This window comes from Pararge aegeria, chromosome 20 (assembly GCF_905163445.1).
Source record: "Pararge aegeria chromosome 20, ilParAegt1.1, whole genome shotgun sequence".
In the NCBI taxonomy this organism is placed as follows: Eukaryota; Metazoa; Arthropoda; class Insecta; order Lepidoptera; family Nymphalidae; genus Pararge; species Pararge aegeria.
The window spans coordinates 1,804,070-1,820,599 of NC_053199.1; the positions used below are offsets into that span (position 1 = coordinate 1,804,070).

General features: G+C 36.5%; 1 protein-coding gene across 1 annotated transcript in view; it reads right to left on the reverse strand.

The window, feature by feature from the left end:
• The window catches only part of LOC120632858 (gonadotropin-releasing hormone receptor-like), a 78,169-nt gene that overhangs the window by 11,762 nt on the left and 49,877 nt on the right, over window positions 1-16,530 (reverse strand). The window contains exon 6 of the mRNA XM_039902896.1: window positions 10,620-10,810. Within this exon, the coding sequence (XP_039758830.1) occupies window positions 10,620-10,810 (191 nt within the window). The remainder of the gene's footprint in view (window positions 1-10,619; window positions 10,811-16,530) is intronic.

Here is a 16,530-nt window from a genome sequence, read left to right on the forward strand (position 1 = left end):
CTACTTGAAATAAATGAATTATGAATGTTGAATCATACACCTCTCACGCAACGTGGAGAGGAGGCTATATAAGAGGTCTACCGGAAAGTTCTGTCCGCTCTGGTTACAATCAACAAGTATGCGCATATTCCTGGGACACATATTAGGCTCTCTCTTTTGACGCTAACTGAACTAGATGAACTAATACTAAGATCTTGTTATTAATTAGAGAGCCGCGATCGTGTACCCATGGCTACCGACAAAGTTCATTTACGCCACTGTATTTTGTACGAATTCCAACAAGGAAGGAATGCTACAGAAGCGTATAGAAATGTATTGAAAGTGTTTGGTGAAGGTACAGTTTCGGATACGAAAAATTTCATGTAGGTGACTTTGACCTTTCTGATAAGTCACACTCTGGGCGACCATCTTTGATCGACGACGATACTGTCAAGATCATTTTAGAGGAAATTCTGTCGCATCCACCATACTCCTCGGACCTAGCACCATCTGATTATCACTTGAATGAATGAATGAATGAATACACTTTTATTGTACAGCAAAGAAAAAAAAGTAGTTACAAAGATATAAATACATATAAAGAGAGTACAATTTGGTGGCCTTATCGCTACATAGCGATTTCTTTCACTTGTTTCTGTCCTTACAAAATTTCTTGCAGGGAAAACAATTCAAGATATCAGACAAGCACTGGTTCAAATTTTGGCCTCTAGAGATAAGACATTTTTTAAAAATTGGATATACAAATACGCTGGCAAGAAGTCATAAATAATGACGGCAATTGAAAAAAATGAAAAAATTATTTATTTGTTATCTAAATTTCATTACAAAACAATAGGCTAAGACCTCCATTTAAGTTTGGAAAAAACCTGTATTTGCAGGTCTCGCTCTTTCCGATACAAAGTTTACACATATACTAATAACATGACTTAACCAATTTAATACATTTTATAATTTTATACTTTTTTTTTGTTTAGAATTTTTCAAAATCAATCATGCAAGCATGCAAATTTGTGAGTGTGTGTGTGTGTGCTTTTACTTTAGAATCAGGAAGAGAGATTCTGTCTCATCGTACGTTAATGATTTTATCCAATTTGTTACTGTTTTTTTACAGTCATGCAGTTTCAGTGGATAAATATTCAAAACTCTATTTATTCTATTATAAAGCAGACAAGATGATCAAGATGGCAATTATTCTTCTACTCTTTATAATTATTCCTTTGTTTCATTCTAAAACGGAGACCTAATATATATATAGCGTCAGTTTGAAATTAGCCTTTGACTGCAAACTCATCTAGTGGAAAGTTATGATGCTAAGATGGTATGCAGATGGTAGCGGGCTAACCTGTTAGTCCCCTAATCGGTATCTAAGCGACATCATGCCTAAACGTTAAATCGCTTACTGGCACGGCTTCGTTCTGTAGGGAGGTAATTTTAGACTGGTAGAGCTATTCTGTGTAACTTCAGAACCGGTTGGTACGAATAGACACGAAGTTTAAATATAAATAAATATAGTATATAATATACTTCGACAATACATACATCGCCGTCTATCCCCAAAGTAAGCGTAGCTTGTGTTATGGGTACTAAGATAGCCACTGAATATTTTTATGAATACAAGAGAAGAGCAGAGTCGCACATATTACCCCTGTTGGGGATCGAAGCCGGGGCTAACTTACAAGACCACCGTGCTAACGCGCGAAGAAGGTCGAAAAAACCACTCAGAAAAATATGATATGAATTGAATTGCATAAAAATCTAATGCATACCTACCTATAATAAATTCAAAATACCTTTTTCATCGCTTTATAAAAATACAAGTGGAAATCTCTCACTTCAAGTTTTCCATTTAATTTTGAACGAATCATTCAATATCGTCTCTTATTTATTGTATTTATTGCCTCTATTCGTATTTGGTATTCAGATGAATAAAATTGATAAAATATATCTCGAAATTCGAAATGATTTTGATCAATTTAATATTCGTTCGTTTAACGTCCAGTTTAGGGCATGAGCCCTAAACTGGACGTTAAACGAACGGGTTCACTGACAGAACATATAAAAAAAACCTGCCTGCTACAAACATTATTTTTTTAATACTGGTTAGGTTAGCCCTTGACTGCGATCTCACCTGGTTATAACTTATAAGTGATGATGCAGTCTAAGATGGAAGCGGGCTAACCAGTTAGAGAGTATTTCTATTAAACCAATGCCCCATAATCGGTTTCCAAGGGACATCGTAGCGCAACGATTGATCGCTTATTAGCACGTCTTTGTAGGATGGTAACTAGCCACGGCCGAAGCCTTCCACCAGACCAGAGAAGAGAGAATAAATTCCCAAATTGGTCCTCCTGGGAATCGAACCCGGGAATTTGAACTAAAACCACAACGCTCACTGCTGTGCCAAGGAGGTCGGAGAATTGTGACAAATAGAAAATTAAAAGGACGAATAGTAATTTACTCTTCACTTAGTTTTAGTACAACCGCACTGCTTATATCTGCTGCCAAACAGCATTGCTGTGGGCTGGCATGGTAGCCAGTGTAACTCCAGGCACATGAGGTTAAAAACCAACACCTCAGGTTGGTGCATGCATGCACTTTTTAGGACGTATTCCTTGCATGACCTGTGCAGTTTTCTCTTACAAAATTAAAAAAAAAACTAAATTAATTCATTTCAAGTAGGCCTAGTTTTTATAATTTTTATTAGTGATTTACCTACACTTGGAGGAATTATCAATTTTATAAATTTAAAATGCATATAAAAATTATAAAAAAAGCAATGTGTCATCTCTTGTTTCAAACGTGTCCTCATTGTAATATGGACCTTTGAAAAAGTAGATCGAAACTGCAACGTTTCCTACTAGATGACGCTACAGTCGCTATAAGGTTGATGTGAAAGTCATTTACTAATTTCGGCATCGACGGTAGGAGAGCCGTAGCTTAATTGGAGAAAGCGCTCACGCCGCGATTGCCAGTCGCAGTTTCAAATCCTGTCGGTTCCGAAATTTTTTATATGCATTTAAAATTTATAAAATAGGCCTAGTTTATATACATTTGAAACGTCAAGTCAGTCTGTTTGCAGTGACTCTACCACAGGTTCGGAAGGCAGATTCCACGGAGAAGAGCCACTAAGAAATTTAGCAGTTTGCTCTTTTCCAACATCATTTTATAGTCTAACAATCTTTAGAATCTTTTTGTGAGAGATAAGAGCGGATTGGCCTGCTTCCAAGAAGCCTTGTCGTTAAGGATTTCATCGATCGTGTAGTAACCAAGATTGATTAAATGTATTTTAATATATTATTTAAAAGGTAGATCCAATATAACCTTCGGTATCATGTTACAAAAGCATATACCCATCCACACAAAGCAAAGCATTAAAAGGTAATTTTTTGATTTCAATTGATCAGGCAATTATTACTCCACCAAAAGTAAGCCCTTGACTGCAATCTCACCAGGTTGTTAGTGATTCAGTCTAAGATGGTAGCGGGCTAACCTGTAAGGGAGTATAATAATAAATAAATAATAAATAAATATACTACGACAATACACACATCACCATCTAGCCCCAAAGTAAGCGTAGCTTGTGTTATGGGTACTAAGATAGCTGTTGAATATCTTTATGAATATAATACATATGAATACTTATAATATACAGATAAATACCCCGACACTGAAAAACAATCATGTTCATCACACAAACATTGTCCAGTTGTGGGAATCGAACCCACGGCCTTGGACTCAGAAAGCAGGGTCGCTGCCCACTGCGCCAATCGGCCGTCAAAGTATGTACTAAAGTATGGTAGTCATACCCCTAATCGGTTTCAACGCGACATCGCACCGGGACACTAAATCGCTTAGAGGCACGTCTTTGTCGGTAGGACAACTAGCCACGACCAGTCTCCCACTAGACCAGAGAAGAGAAAAAAAATTCAGAAACTATAAATTCTTAAAGTGTCCCTACCGGCAATCGAATCCGGGACCTCCTACTTAAATTCACAGCGCTCGACGTTGCGCCCGGGAATTCGTCAATCTTGATGCGGGAAATAAGAGTTTGTTTAGGTGTATTTTAGGACACCTGGTATAAAAATTTACCGCTTGGCTTTTTGTATGGTTATTACACTTATGCAGCTAAGATCATTTCATAGCTATGTTAAATACTCACTAGAAGTTTCTACAAGCACTGCAAAGGTAATTAACAAGTTCTACTGCACCGACTTTCAAGCACTTAATCTAACTTGGATAGATGAGAGGAGAAATCTTCAGAATTTTTCTAATATGGAATCTAAATTGGATCACAATCTGCAGGTTTAAAAGTATCCTATGTCTACTTTCGAAATGTAAGCGTAGTAGTTTAGCTGACTATTATTTAACTCAATTAATTGCGTATAATTAAAAAAAAAAACATTGAATATCTATATGTATATATAAAAGGCAAAGGTGACTGACTGTCTGACTGCCTGATCTATCAACGCACAACTCTACTACTTGACTGACGGATCGGGCTGAAATTTTTGACACAGATAGTTATTACAACGTATGAATCCGCTCAGAAAATTCCAACCCTTAGAAGGTTAAATGGGGGATGAAAGTTTGTATAAAATCCTTCATTAACATTCTATTTTTCAAGTATACATACTTTGATTTTAGGTTTTCGATTAAAAATAAAGAAATACGTGTTTCACAAATTTTAACAACAAGGGCATTTTACTACTCCAACTCCTATTTGAATAGGGGATGAAAATTTGAAAGTTTCTGATTTACGGTCATATTTTTCTATTAGCAGCAAAACTTTTTATTAAGCTTTTGTAGTTAAAATGTACCAAATCAAAAATTGAACTTAACGTGAGTGAATCCGCGGGCAAAAGTAATATATTTATATACACACAAAAAATAAATTTCATAAGTATTCTTATTTTCAGCATTTTTGTAGTCCACTTTCGCAATGTTTTTGGAAATTATAAAATTTTAATTTTATCGACTTATAGAGTCCTACTCGGTCATTTTTATTATTCGCAACCACGGCCACGCAAAATAAAAAAAAAATAAAAAACTGTAGACTCTCCTGTAGATATAGGAATTGATGTTGATCAAATAGATAAATCTGATACCTAACAATTATTTGACCAAACCAAGAATCGAACGATACCTACCCCGGCGTTTTTATCAGATCTTGTCCAACGTAGTCTCAAAGAATATAGTTCAATAAATAAATATAAAACGACAGTAACACCTAGGCCCTAACACGAATATATATTCCCAAGTAACCGTAGCTTGTGTTATGTGTTCTAAGATGATCAATGAATATTTTTATGAATATTATACATAAATACCTACTCGTAATATAGAGATAAACAACCAGACATTGACAAACATTCTTAATTATCACACAAACATTTTACAGTTTTGGGAATCGAACACCCAGCCTTAGAACTCAGAAAGCAGGATCACTGCCCACTGCACCAATCGGCTGTTTAATAAATGTGTAATAAGTGTGTTCAACAAACCTGAATATTCTTTAGCAACATGTAGATAATAAAAATGCTTGTGTGTGCGTGTCGTGTAGATCGACGCAATATAACTTATTACTTTGGCATTTTATTTAGTTTTTTCGGAATCCTTTTTAATCTGCATTTATTACATTCAATATCTTTTATCCACCCAAGTATAGGTATTCGAAATTAATTTATTTCAAAGGCATACTTTATATACACTTACGATCTTGACGGCCGCTAGGACGCGCCGGCCGCGACCATACTTTCTGATTCCAAGGCTGTGGGTTCGATTCCCACAAATGGAAAATATTTGTGTGATGAACATGAATGTTTTGCAGTGTCTGGATGTTGATCTGTGTATTACAAGTAGGTATTTATGTAGTTATTTAAGATGACTGCATGATGCATCTTAGAACCCATAACACAAGCTACGGTTACTTTGGGGCTAGATGGCGATGTGTGTATTCACCCATCATCATCATATCAACCGATTGACGTCCACTGGTGGGCATAGGTGTTTACTCATTTGTAGGGCGTTCTAAATACCACGATTGTATCCAGCGGCTTCCCGCGACTTGCTTGATGTCGTCTGTCCACCTGGTGGGAGGTCGACCAACGTTGCGTTTACCGGTGCGGAGTTGCCACTCCAACGCCTTGGAACCCCAACGTCCATCGGTTCTCCGAGCTATGTGCCCTGTCCATAGCCACTTTAGCTACGCGACTCGTTGAGCCATGTCGGTAATTTTAGTTCTTCTACAGACCTCCTCATTTCTGGATCACGTAGAGATACTCCTAACATAGATCCTTCCATCGCAAGCTGAGTGACTCTGAGCCCTCAAAAAAAAATTTACAAATAGGCAATCTGTCCCATAAAAATCTTACTTGCCCCAACCTGGACCGGAATCTGGGTTCGCCCATACTCAGGTCCTATGCAGGTTGTCATAGGTTGTATATTACTGTAAGTTTTGTCAAAATGCATTCTGTAGTTTTTGCGAAGAGTAAAAAACATTTGAACTTTTGCATTTATAATTTTAGTAGGAAGAAGAATTCTCTTCCGATACGGTTTCCTAGTGATATTGAGTTATGTGAGACTCTAAACAGACCCACCCGTGAACATAGATACATGGCGCACAGACAGGTCGCTTCAAACGTTTGGTCATCTTGTTCGAAATGTTATGTTACCTCTACACATACTACGACGCGTCTTTCCGCTGTCGCCGTGGAAACGATTTCCACGACGCCGCGCCTCGCCTCCTCGGTAATTTCACTGTTTTCTATGTGGCAGGTGAAAAAGTAGCTGATGCGTGCTATTACACCACGCAATCAACATAATAGAAAGACTATCTCCATCTATCCGTATAAATGTTTTAGATGCTAAATGCTTCAATCTTCAGTCAATAATTTTTGCAGCTAATTATATAGCAATGGTTCGTGCCAACTTCTTAACCATTAGAAATGCGTTGTCAACAATAACACTTTAAATAAAAGAACAAAAAGTAGAAATCGAAAATACAATTTACAAATCTCATAAGATGACAAAAAAAAGTTAGGTAAACTAATCAGAAAAATATGAAAAATAGCTTTGTGATTAAGGATATATCTTATACTAACATATAAAGCTGAAAAGTTTGTTTCTTCTTTACTTGAACACGATGATCCCAGGAACTACTAGTGGACCAATTTTAAAAATTATTTCAATGTTGGATAGCCCAATTATCGAAAAGAAAAGCTATGGGCTATATATCATAACGCTGAGGCCAATAAGAGCAGACGTAGCACCAAAAATAACGTTTCCAAATCGTGGTTATTTCCCTTTTGAGACCCTTTTGAGTTTTGTTAAAATTAGGTATGAATGAATGAATGAATACACTTTTATTGTACACCACATAAACATATAGTAAAATAATAAATAAAAATTAAAATTTCACGATATGTAAAATATGACAAAGTTGTTCCCCTTTAAAAATCCTAAAAAAAAGTCTGCGTCAGTCAGCATATGTCTATCTTTTAAGGTTGACTCATACGCTAATGCAGTCTCAAAGCCGCTCGTAATTGATAAATTTGAAGACATGTTTCACTTCGAATAAAAGTTAACGCCCCCGATATCAGACCCAGTGCGAGCACCAATTCAATTCAACTTCAATTTTGGACACATTAGCAAAGACGGACACCAAAGGATTACCACCTTTATATATGTCAATGCCGGTGACATTAGCTCCGTCCCTGGTGACCTCGAGCGGGCGCGTGTATGCAATGGAGACGATACCGATGACAAATAGATAAGTCGACTTTTTATTTTAGTTTTTATTAGAAACCCACTCTCCTCGCACGGATGCAATATAGATACTAATGCAGACAGTTTGCAATAATATTCTGATTATAAATAGTGTTACCGGTTGTCCACCTGGCTGATACCTACGCTACGCCATAAACATGCTGTGACGTCACTACAAGATTCATAAATTTAGAATTGCTTTAAAAGTACTACTTTGCTTTATATAATTCATAATAATACTTATCTAAATATTTAATGTTTTTCCAAATAGAACTATATATATAAATAACTCACCGGAAACTAATAGAGTAAAATATTATTATTGGATCGTTTTGTTGTCAACATTGTAAGCGGTACCCGAGTCGTGTAAAAGTAGAAGCATTTCCTTCTCAAGCATTCATATTGCATCAAGTAAATGTAGGGGGAAACTCTGTTCGATTATATGTCAAATGAAAACTAGTATTATTCCAAGTGCTATCCCAACGTTTTCCAACAATAATCTATACTATAGAATTATCTGCCAACTGGGAGGGACGGACGCAGACGGACCGCCAGCCGATCTGCCCTCGCTTTTTAGTCAAAGTCAAAGTTAAATATTGCAGACCTCATAAGCGAAGCGTTAGACGGCCGTGTGTCTGTATGTGCGGATCCCGCATCTTGTGGTCACTTATTGTGACGAGCTGTACTTCACTTATCGATTTGTTTTTTTTATAGGGTTCCGTATTTTGAGGAATAGATATTACTTCTCACGGTATAATTAGATGTAGTTTTATTATTATTTACAAATAATCTCAATTTTATTGTAATGAATGAGATTATGAGGCGTGCACTTTTGAATTTTCCAACTATTTCTTTATTCAAATAAGCACATAGATGGCACTTTTGATGCGTTGATTACATACAAAATGTGTACATAGTAGTGAGGTGGTAGTTTTGCGATAACTACATTCGTAAACCTGAAACTAAAGCTATTAAGGTCTAAGACGAAGCCCACAACAAACTTAATCGGGTGTTCTTTTTGTTATCACCACTATCACTATTTAAATTTGTCATGTCTTCTGATATACTCATTTTAATGATTTGCTTTTAAATGCAATTTTGATTTACATGCAAATGCCCGTAAAACGTATCTTAATGATAAAGTGGGTAAAAATTTAACTTTTGATAACTATAAATTTATATTTGCCAGATATTCTTTTATTTATTAATAAATAGTTCTCAAAAAACAATTAAAAGTATACCAATTTCCATTATCCGAGAACTGGACATCAAGCAACGTCTCTCAACATTAGTGCATAGCCGCATATTAAAATTCTTCGGTCATGTCTCTCGTAAAGACAGCAACTCCATAGAACGCCTTATTGTGCATGGCAAGGTAGAAGGCACTAGAGCACGCGGTAGGTCACCCATGCGATGGACTGATCAAATCAAATCTTCAGTGGGAGGTCCCTTGCATGAGTGTAACAGACTATCTGCAAACAGGGAGAAGATGCGAATGATCGTGAGGCGAGTAACAACTGCCACAAACAATGTCCCACCGTGATGACCACGACCACTCTGGCAAGAGTGTTACGACAAAGAAGAAGAAGAATGTACATGATATTGAGTTTGTGGGTATTTCGATATAGATACGACTGCATTATCGATACTAATATAATATGGTCTAACATTTGGAATAAAAATAAATAATCAATTAGGTTCAAAGAACTTATATCGATACGACACCAGTTGTTGAGTATTCCCGACTCCTGAACGAAGACTATAGGTCTTGCTAGGAGGAATGGCAATGTCAGTGGGAAGAAAAAGGGAATTAACCGGGGCTGGTGGGAAAAACGAGCATAGTGAACTTAAAAGTACAGTTGGTAGGTTTAAAGGTGATTCTGTTCTCTTTCACCTAATAGTGAAAAGAAGTATTTGTCTATAAAGGAAAGTAAAACAAACAATCAATTACATTGACGGGAGTCGTTAAAACGTATTTTCTTACAAACCACAAGTTGCAAACGAGATTGGAAATGAGTACATTACATTTACATTAAACCTAGTTGCTAGGAGCTGTTATAAGCAACTAATGGTTAAAGTTTAGGCATGCTAAAGTCGGCAGTTACTATGACAAATTAATATAATAAATCGAAAGTAAATAAAATACAGTGCACATACTTACAAGTTATTTCTCATGTTTAGAAGTTTATGGTGGTAACTAAAAAAATTTCGAGGTTCAAAGCTAATAAATAAATTCTAAATATGTGCACTGTATTTTATTTATGTGAGCCTAACCCAATATATCTGACGATACGCATCGGTCCCACATGGTCTCGAACCATGCAAAGATACCGGTGTCTTAGTCGTTATCACAATCTTTGCAACGTTCGTTCCATACAGGACTGAAGTGTCGACACGAGTGACTGTGACACGAGACACTGTGAGTGTGTCAGGACGATAATGCAGTCGAATTTATATCAAAATACCCACCAACTCAAAGTCATGAACATTGTTTTTTAATCAAATATAATTTTAATTGTCATTTAAAAACTTTTTAATAATTAAATAATAATTATTAGCGTATATGTAAAAAAACCTAATAAATTTAATAAAGTATCTGGCCAATACGAATTTATAATTATCAAAAGTTTAATGTAATGTTTTACCCACTTTTTAAAATTACTGTAATATAAGTACAGAGATTAATTACAAAATAAACAAATTTATGCAGTGTTGTAGAGCGGGCATGACGGCAGAGTGTGTCATGCCATATTTCGTGACGGCATATGGGTCGATTTTAATGCCAATGCGCGCCAATAGATGTTTCACACAACCCCAACAAATATACATCATGGTTAAAAGTGAAGCCAACTTACCAGCTGTGTCAGTCGTGGGTGAAGCCCAGCAGCAGGAGCTCTTCAATAGCCGCTGGACGGTGCCGCTGAGCCGCAGTGCGTACGAGCCGTAGACAAGCGGATTCATGCACGAGTTAGACACCGCCATCGCGAACAGCAGGTCTTGGATCTGAGGCGACACCCGCGATGCAGACTCACGGTCTATCATGTACCTGTTCAGTTTGAGGGAGTGTAACTATGTAATAATTTAACAAGTTTTTGTAGAAAAGTTGTTGTTACGGTTCACAAAGGTTCCCTTTTACTAAGACTCCGCTGTCCGTCTGTCCGTCTGCCACCAGGCTGTATCCTTTGAACCGTGATAGTTAGACATTTTCGCAGATGATATATTCTTGTTTTCGCTACAACAACGAATTCTAAAAACAGCATAAAATAAATATTTAAGGAGGCTCCAAAACAACAGTTTTTATCAGTAATGGTACGGAATCCTTAGTGCGCGTGTCCGACTCGCACTTGGCCGATTTTTCAGCTTCAAGAAAAAATTAATAAATTTTTTTAGTAGCTCTTCAGCTAAATGATTATCAACTTGTCTTTTTATAGTATTCGCCTCTTAAGAAGCATTCTATGGGCCTCATAATAAGGCTCAAAATCACTCAGCAAGCGATGGAAGAGCTATGTTAGGAATGTCTGTGACGTGATCAAATAAGAAATGACGAGATCCGTAGAAGAACTAGAGTTACCGACATAGCTCAACGAGTCGCGAAGCTGAAGTGGCGATGGGCGGGTAATTAGCTCGGAGAACCGACGGACGTTGGGGTTCCAACGTGTTGGAGTGGCAACCCCGCACCGGTAAGCGCGGCGTCGGTCGACCCCCAACCAGGTGGACACACGATATCAAAAGAGTTGCGGGGAGCTGCTGGATACAAGCGGACCATAATCACAGAGTTTGGAACGCCCTTCAAAAGACCTATGTCCATCAGTGGATGTCGATCTGATGGTGCTGTTGAGAATTCGAGATACACATAAAAATAAATTCATTAATTTAGAGTCTCCAACAAGAGATTGGTGAAAAATTAATATTGTGAGCCGTCACGGGACGCCTGGCAGATGTGAAACATCAAAATTATTTTGTACAAGTAACAGGCACAAAAGTACAGATTATGACAGGAACTAAATATGACATGATAAAAAAATACAATATTACGAATTTTCTCCAGAACATGATGACTGTTTATTTAATATACATTTATTTTCTTCATATACAAAATGTTCTAATTCAAAAATTTCTTTAAACAGGTGACAACTCAAGTATTTTCATCAACGTATAGTGCATATTATATCATACAGCGTGGATATGCGTCGCCACGGCCTGTGTCGCCACGCCAAAAATCAGGTTTACCCTGCGCCTATAGATGTTTCACAACAAAACAAAGTGAGAAAAAAGTAAGGGTTTCTCGTCTGACTAGGTAACCCAAAAATAACAGAATGTGAAACAAAAATGAAGAAATACAAAAGATATTTAAGTAAACTCTGCAAGATATTTTACTTAATCAAGCGTATGCAAAATAATTTCGTTCTAAATGAATTCAACCCTTTGATAGCGACCTGTTTTATGCTTATATGAAAACGAAACAATGATAAAGGAAAAGAGAAAGAAAAGCAATACTAAAAATTGGGCAGAAATAATAAAAACCTGTTTGTCGATCTGTTACAGGATAACTCGTAACATGGTAAGTCTGTTTATGAATTCCTACTATCCTAACCTAACCTAACTAATGTAGCGATAGTATGTTTATTTGTCTGTCCTTCCTCCACGCCCTATCTAATCGACCAACCAACTTGATATTTGGCATAGAATTAGTTGAAATGGCTAGGGTAATATTTTAAAGAGTTTACATGGAAACATCACAACACAACTCTTCAACAACTTTCTAGAGTCGAGTCTGTGGTCGTAACTAATATTAGTTTTTTTTTTGTTTGTCATTCCTTCACGCCCTAACTAAGCAACTTTATTCATCGGTAAGTGATGATGCAGTCTGAGATGGTAGCGGGCTAACCTGTAAGGGAGTATGGTAGTCATACCCCAAATCAGTTTCCACGCGACATCGCAACGGAACACTAAATCGCTTAGCGGCCCGTCTTTGTAACTAGCCACGGCCAAAGCCTCCCACCAGGCAACAGCTGAAAAATAGGTAATTCAGGCTACCTTTTCATCCCAGAAAAACAAGTGGTTCCCATGGAATTTGTAAAAAACCATCGTAACCGCGACAGGCTTACTCAGTACAATAAATAAACACAAGTGACATTTGACAGCAATGATTGCAAGATTTACGCGTGTCGCATTTCTGTCGCGAAATACGAAATCACCCTGCGTAGTTTTCATGCAGTTTTAGCTTACCAATGTTCATGACATGGTGGTATTTAGATATATATATGACTGCATTATCGATACACTTCAGTCCTACATGGACTCGAACGATGCAAAGATACCTCCCGTAGGGTGATAACGTATCTCGCGACCGGCTTGCGACAGGCGTAAATCTTGCAATCACTGCTGACAAACATCACTTTTCCATACAATAAATAAAAAAAAAGTGACGTTTGACAGCAGTGATTGCAAAGATTTTACACAAACAAATTTGATTTTACTCCCTGAGCGCGTCGTTAAATACGCATCAGAAATGATTTTATATCATATTTCATAAAACCCCTAATGTGGTAAAGAGTTTGTAACCGTATTACATTTATAATTCATAATAAAAGTTTTTACAAAAAGTCCCTTTATAACATAAAAGATAAAAATAAAATGAAGCCTGGGACTTGAAAAGCTAGTTTTTAATTTTAAGTACTTTTAAATTAGATTTAGCTCGCATTATGTGATATTAAGAAAAACTTGTTGTGGCTTTCTCCCCGAGCACCCTTAGGGTAAGAACAGACACATCGGAAAAATGCGGAATTATCTGGTGATACTACTATACTAGTGCTACTTTGAAAATTCGAGCGTATATTCTGTTTTTATATTCCTACAATTTACTACTTTAAGCTATGACAATGCGGTCCTATTTTCAATGGTGCTAGTAAATTTTTTAGGCATTTCTCCGCCTAAGGGACCTGACCCTTAGACTGACACCTATACAGAGCGTACTACTTTGACTTTATTCGTGGCAAGTGCCAAAAGGTATCGATATATTGTATCAAATCGATGTTTAAGAAAATATTAATATATAAAATTGTGTTGATATAATTTTTTTCCAAAACACTTGCACTTCATGAAATATTGAATGTTTTTTTTACTTGTTCCTTAACACCAGCGGTTTCAGTCATTGAACATATATCGTATTCGATACTTTTTTAATATCAGATATTTTATATGTATCGACATAGTAAGTATAACCCGAAATCACTATATTTTGGGTTATACTTACTTCTCTACATTAGTAAGTATAACCCAAAATCGTGTTAAACAAAACCCACTTCTGTCTGCTCATAAGCTAAGACTCTTCTTAAATCAGTTAAAGGATTTTCTCACAGTTTTGTTGAGATAAATTTAAGCAAATGGTTTATAGTATAATATATTATATAACACTAGCGGACCCGCGCGACTTCGTCCGCGAATGAGCCGACTTAAGGTAATATTCGTATGTTGTCGCGGACTGTTTTATAGAATTCTAAAGAAAAAACAATTCCGACAATTCTGATATACTTACTACATACTTTCGTCGTTTGGTGTAACGTATACCGTTCACGCATCTCACGCATCAGAATCTCTCAAAAAGGATATTCTTTGCAGTTTTTGCCCGAGATTCCAGTATAAATGAATCCTAGCTAGATCGATTTATCGCCCCCGAAACCCCCTGAATACTAAATTTCATGAAAATCGTTGGAGCCGATTCCGAGATTCCAATTATATATATACAAGAATTGCTCGTATAAAGATAAGATAATATAGCCTAATCAAGTTTTTTGTGGGTAAATAAAACAATATTTTAAATAGTTTACATGGAAAATATAACTTTACTCTTTTTTTTCTTATTCATAACCGTTACTTTTCTTTTTGTTTTTTTTTGTCCTTCACGCCCTAACTAAGCAACCATTCGAATTGTTTTTTTTTTGCATAGAGTTAACTGAAAGTTTTTGGCGCATTCGGTATAATCACGAACTATGTGAACTTTTTAAAGAACCAAATGTCGTCAAGACTATTAAACTGTTAAGAATGCAATGGGCAGGGCATGTGTAACGCATGGAAGGCACGAGAGGCCCAAAAAGGTTGATGGAGGGCACTTTGGAGGGCATAGAGGCCGAGGGGTCGGTGGACTAATGGAGTTGAGAGGGATAAGGGTTCTGGGAGTTCGGAGCTGAAAAGAAGCAGCTTCTGACCGCCTCAAATAGAGAAATATGCTTGACCAAGCCAAGGCCCACCCAGGGCTGTAGAGCTTTGATGATGATGATAACTGATATTTTATACCAGGAAAACCAACGGGATACCATAGGATTTATATAAACGCGATTATATATAAAACGATATTTATATAAAACGATATTATAGATCGCGAGCGTTAACAGTATCAAATAAAAGTATCGATATTTTGCCTGCAAATCTAATTCTAGTATGTTATTAAAAAGTTATCAAAAGGAAGTTAGAGACTAATATATAAATAGTGTCGCAAGAAAAAGGCGGGAGGCTTCGTGCATGTCGGTTTTTTCAGATTTTTCTTTCAATTTACTGTGAACTCGTTTTGGGGAGGATTGGTGTTTGTATTGTGTTGTAGTTTTGGTGTCATTCTCATAAATCTCATAGTAGTTGACTGTTTGTATGGGTGAGTTCTTTTAAAGTTTTATAAAACTTTTAAATTTAAAATATAATATTTTGAAGAACTTGCCTGTATTCAAATTCAAATGCAAATTCAAAAATTTTTGACGTGACAACGTCTTATAAATTGGTTTGCCGGGTGACACTTCAAGAAACTGCGTTACGCTCCGCTCACGTTATGCGCTCACAATGAGAGCGAGTGAGAGGCACGCGCCCGCCTAAAGAGCGAGAGAGACAGACATAAAAAGTGAAAGGCACGCGTCCCTTTGTAGTAAACGCTGTTTCATTGTACGCAAATGTATTGCAAGTTATTGTATGTATATTTGTATATAAATACGTATGTATGTGTAAAGGTAAAAATAAAATTTTGTTAATATGAAATTCAGTGCGAGATTCTTTGTATAAATTAATGTTTTAAATATAATTCTTTGTATAAATAAATGTTTTAAATTGTTACTATTATTTCATCCTTCTTCCTACTATACGAATGAATATTCACATTAAAATTATTTTACCACTCAAAGTCGTTGTCACGTAAAACTTTCGCCCGTATACCGACTTTACAGGCAACCAATTTTTTTTATTCATGTAGACCTTATTACAGGCACTTATGAAGCGTTACATTTAACATGTTACATTAATGTTAGTGATGGTGATAACTGCATTCGTTAACTTAAAACTAAAGCTAGGAGGGTTCCAAACGTGCCCTGGACTAAGAAGAAGCCCACAACAAACTTAGCCGGGTTTTTTTTATCACCATCTCGCAGTCTAGTTAATGTTGAGCTATGAAGTTAGAGCAATTCATACCCAAGCTTTTTTATCATACATGTAATCCTTAATATAGGACTTTTCTATAAGCTTACGTTTTATATAAACTTTGAACTTATTGAGAGACATCTCAAGGATTTCATCTGGTAATTTGTTATAATAAGATATACAATTACCCTTAAATGAATTACAAATTTTATGTAGCCTAAAAAACTGCACTACAAGTTTATTTTTACTTCTATATAGGCCGCTAGCTGCTACTGGACGCTGGTACTGCGGTATGTACAGTATAACCAGTCCTTTTCGGGGCGAGTTTGCGCTAAGTTTCAGGAGGGTTTGGGGGGCCGCGTCCACCAT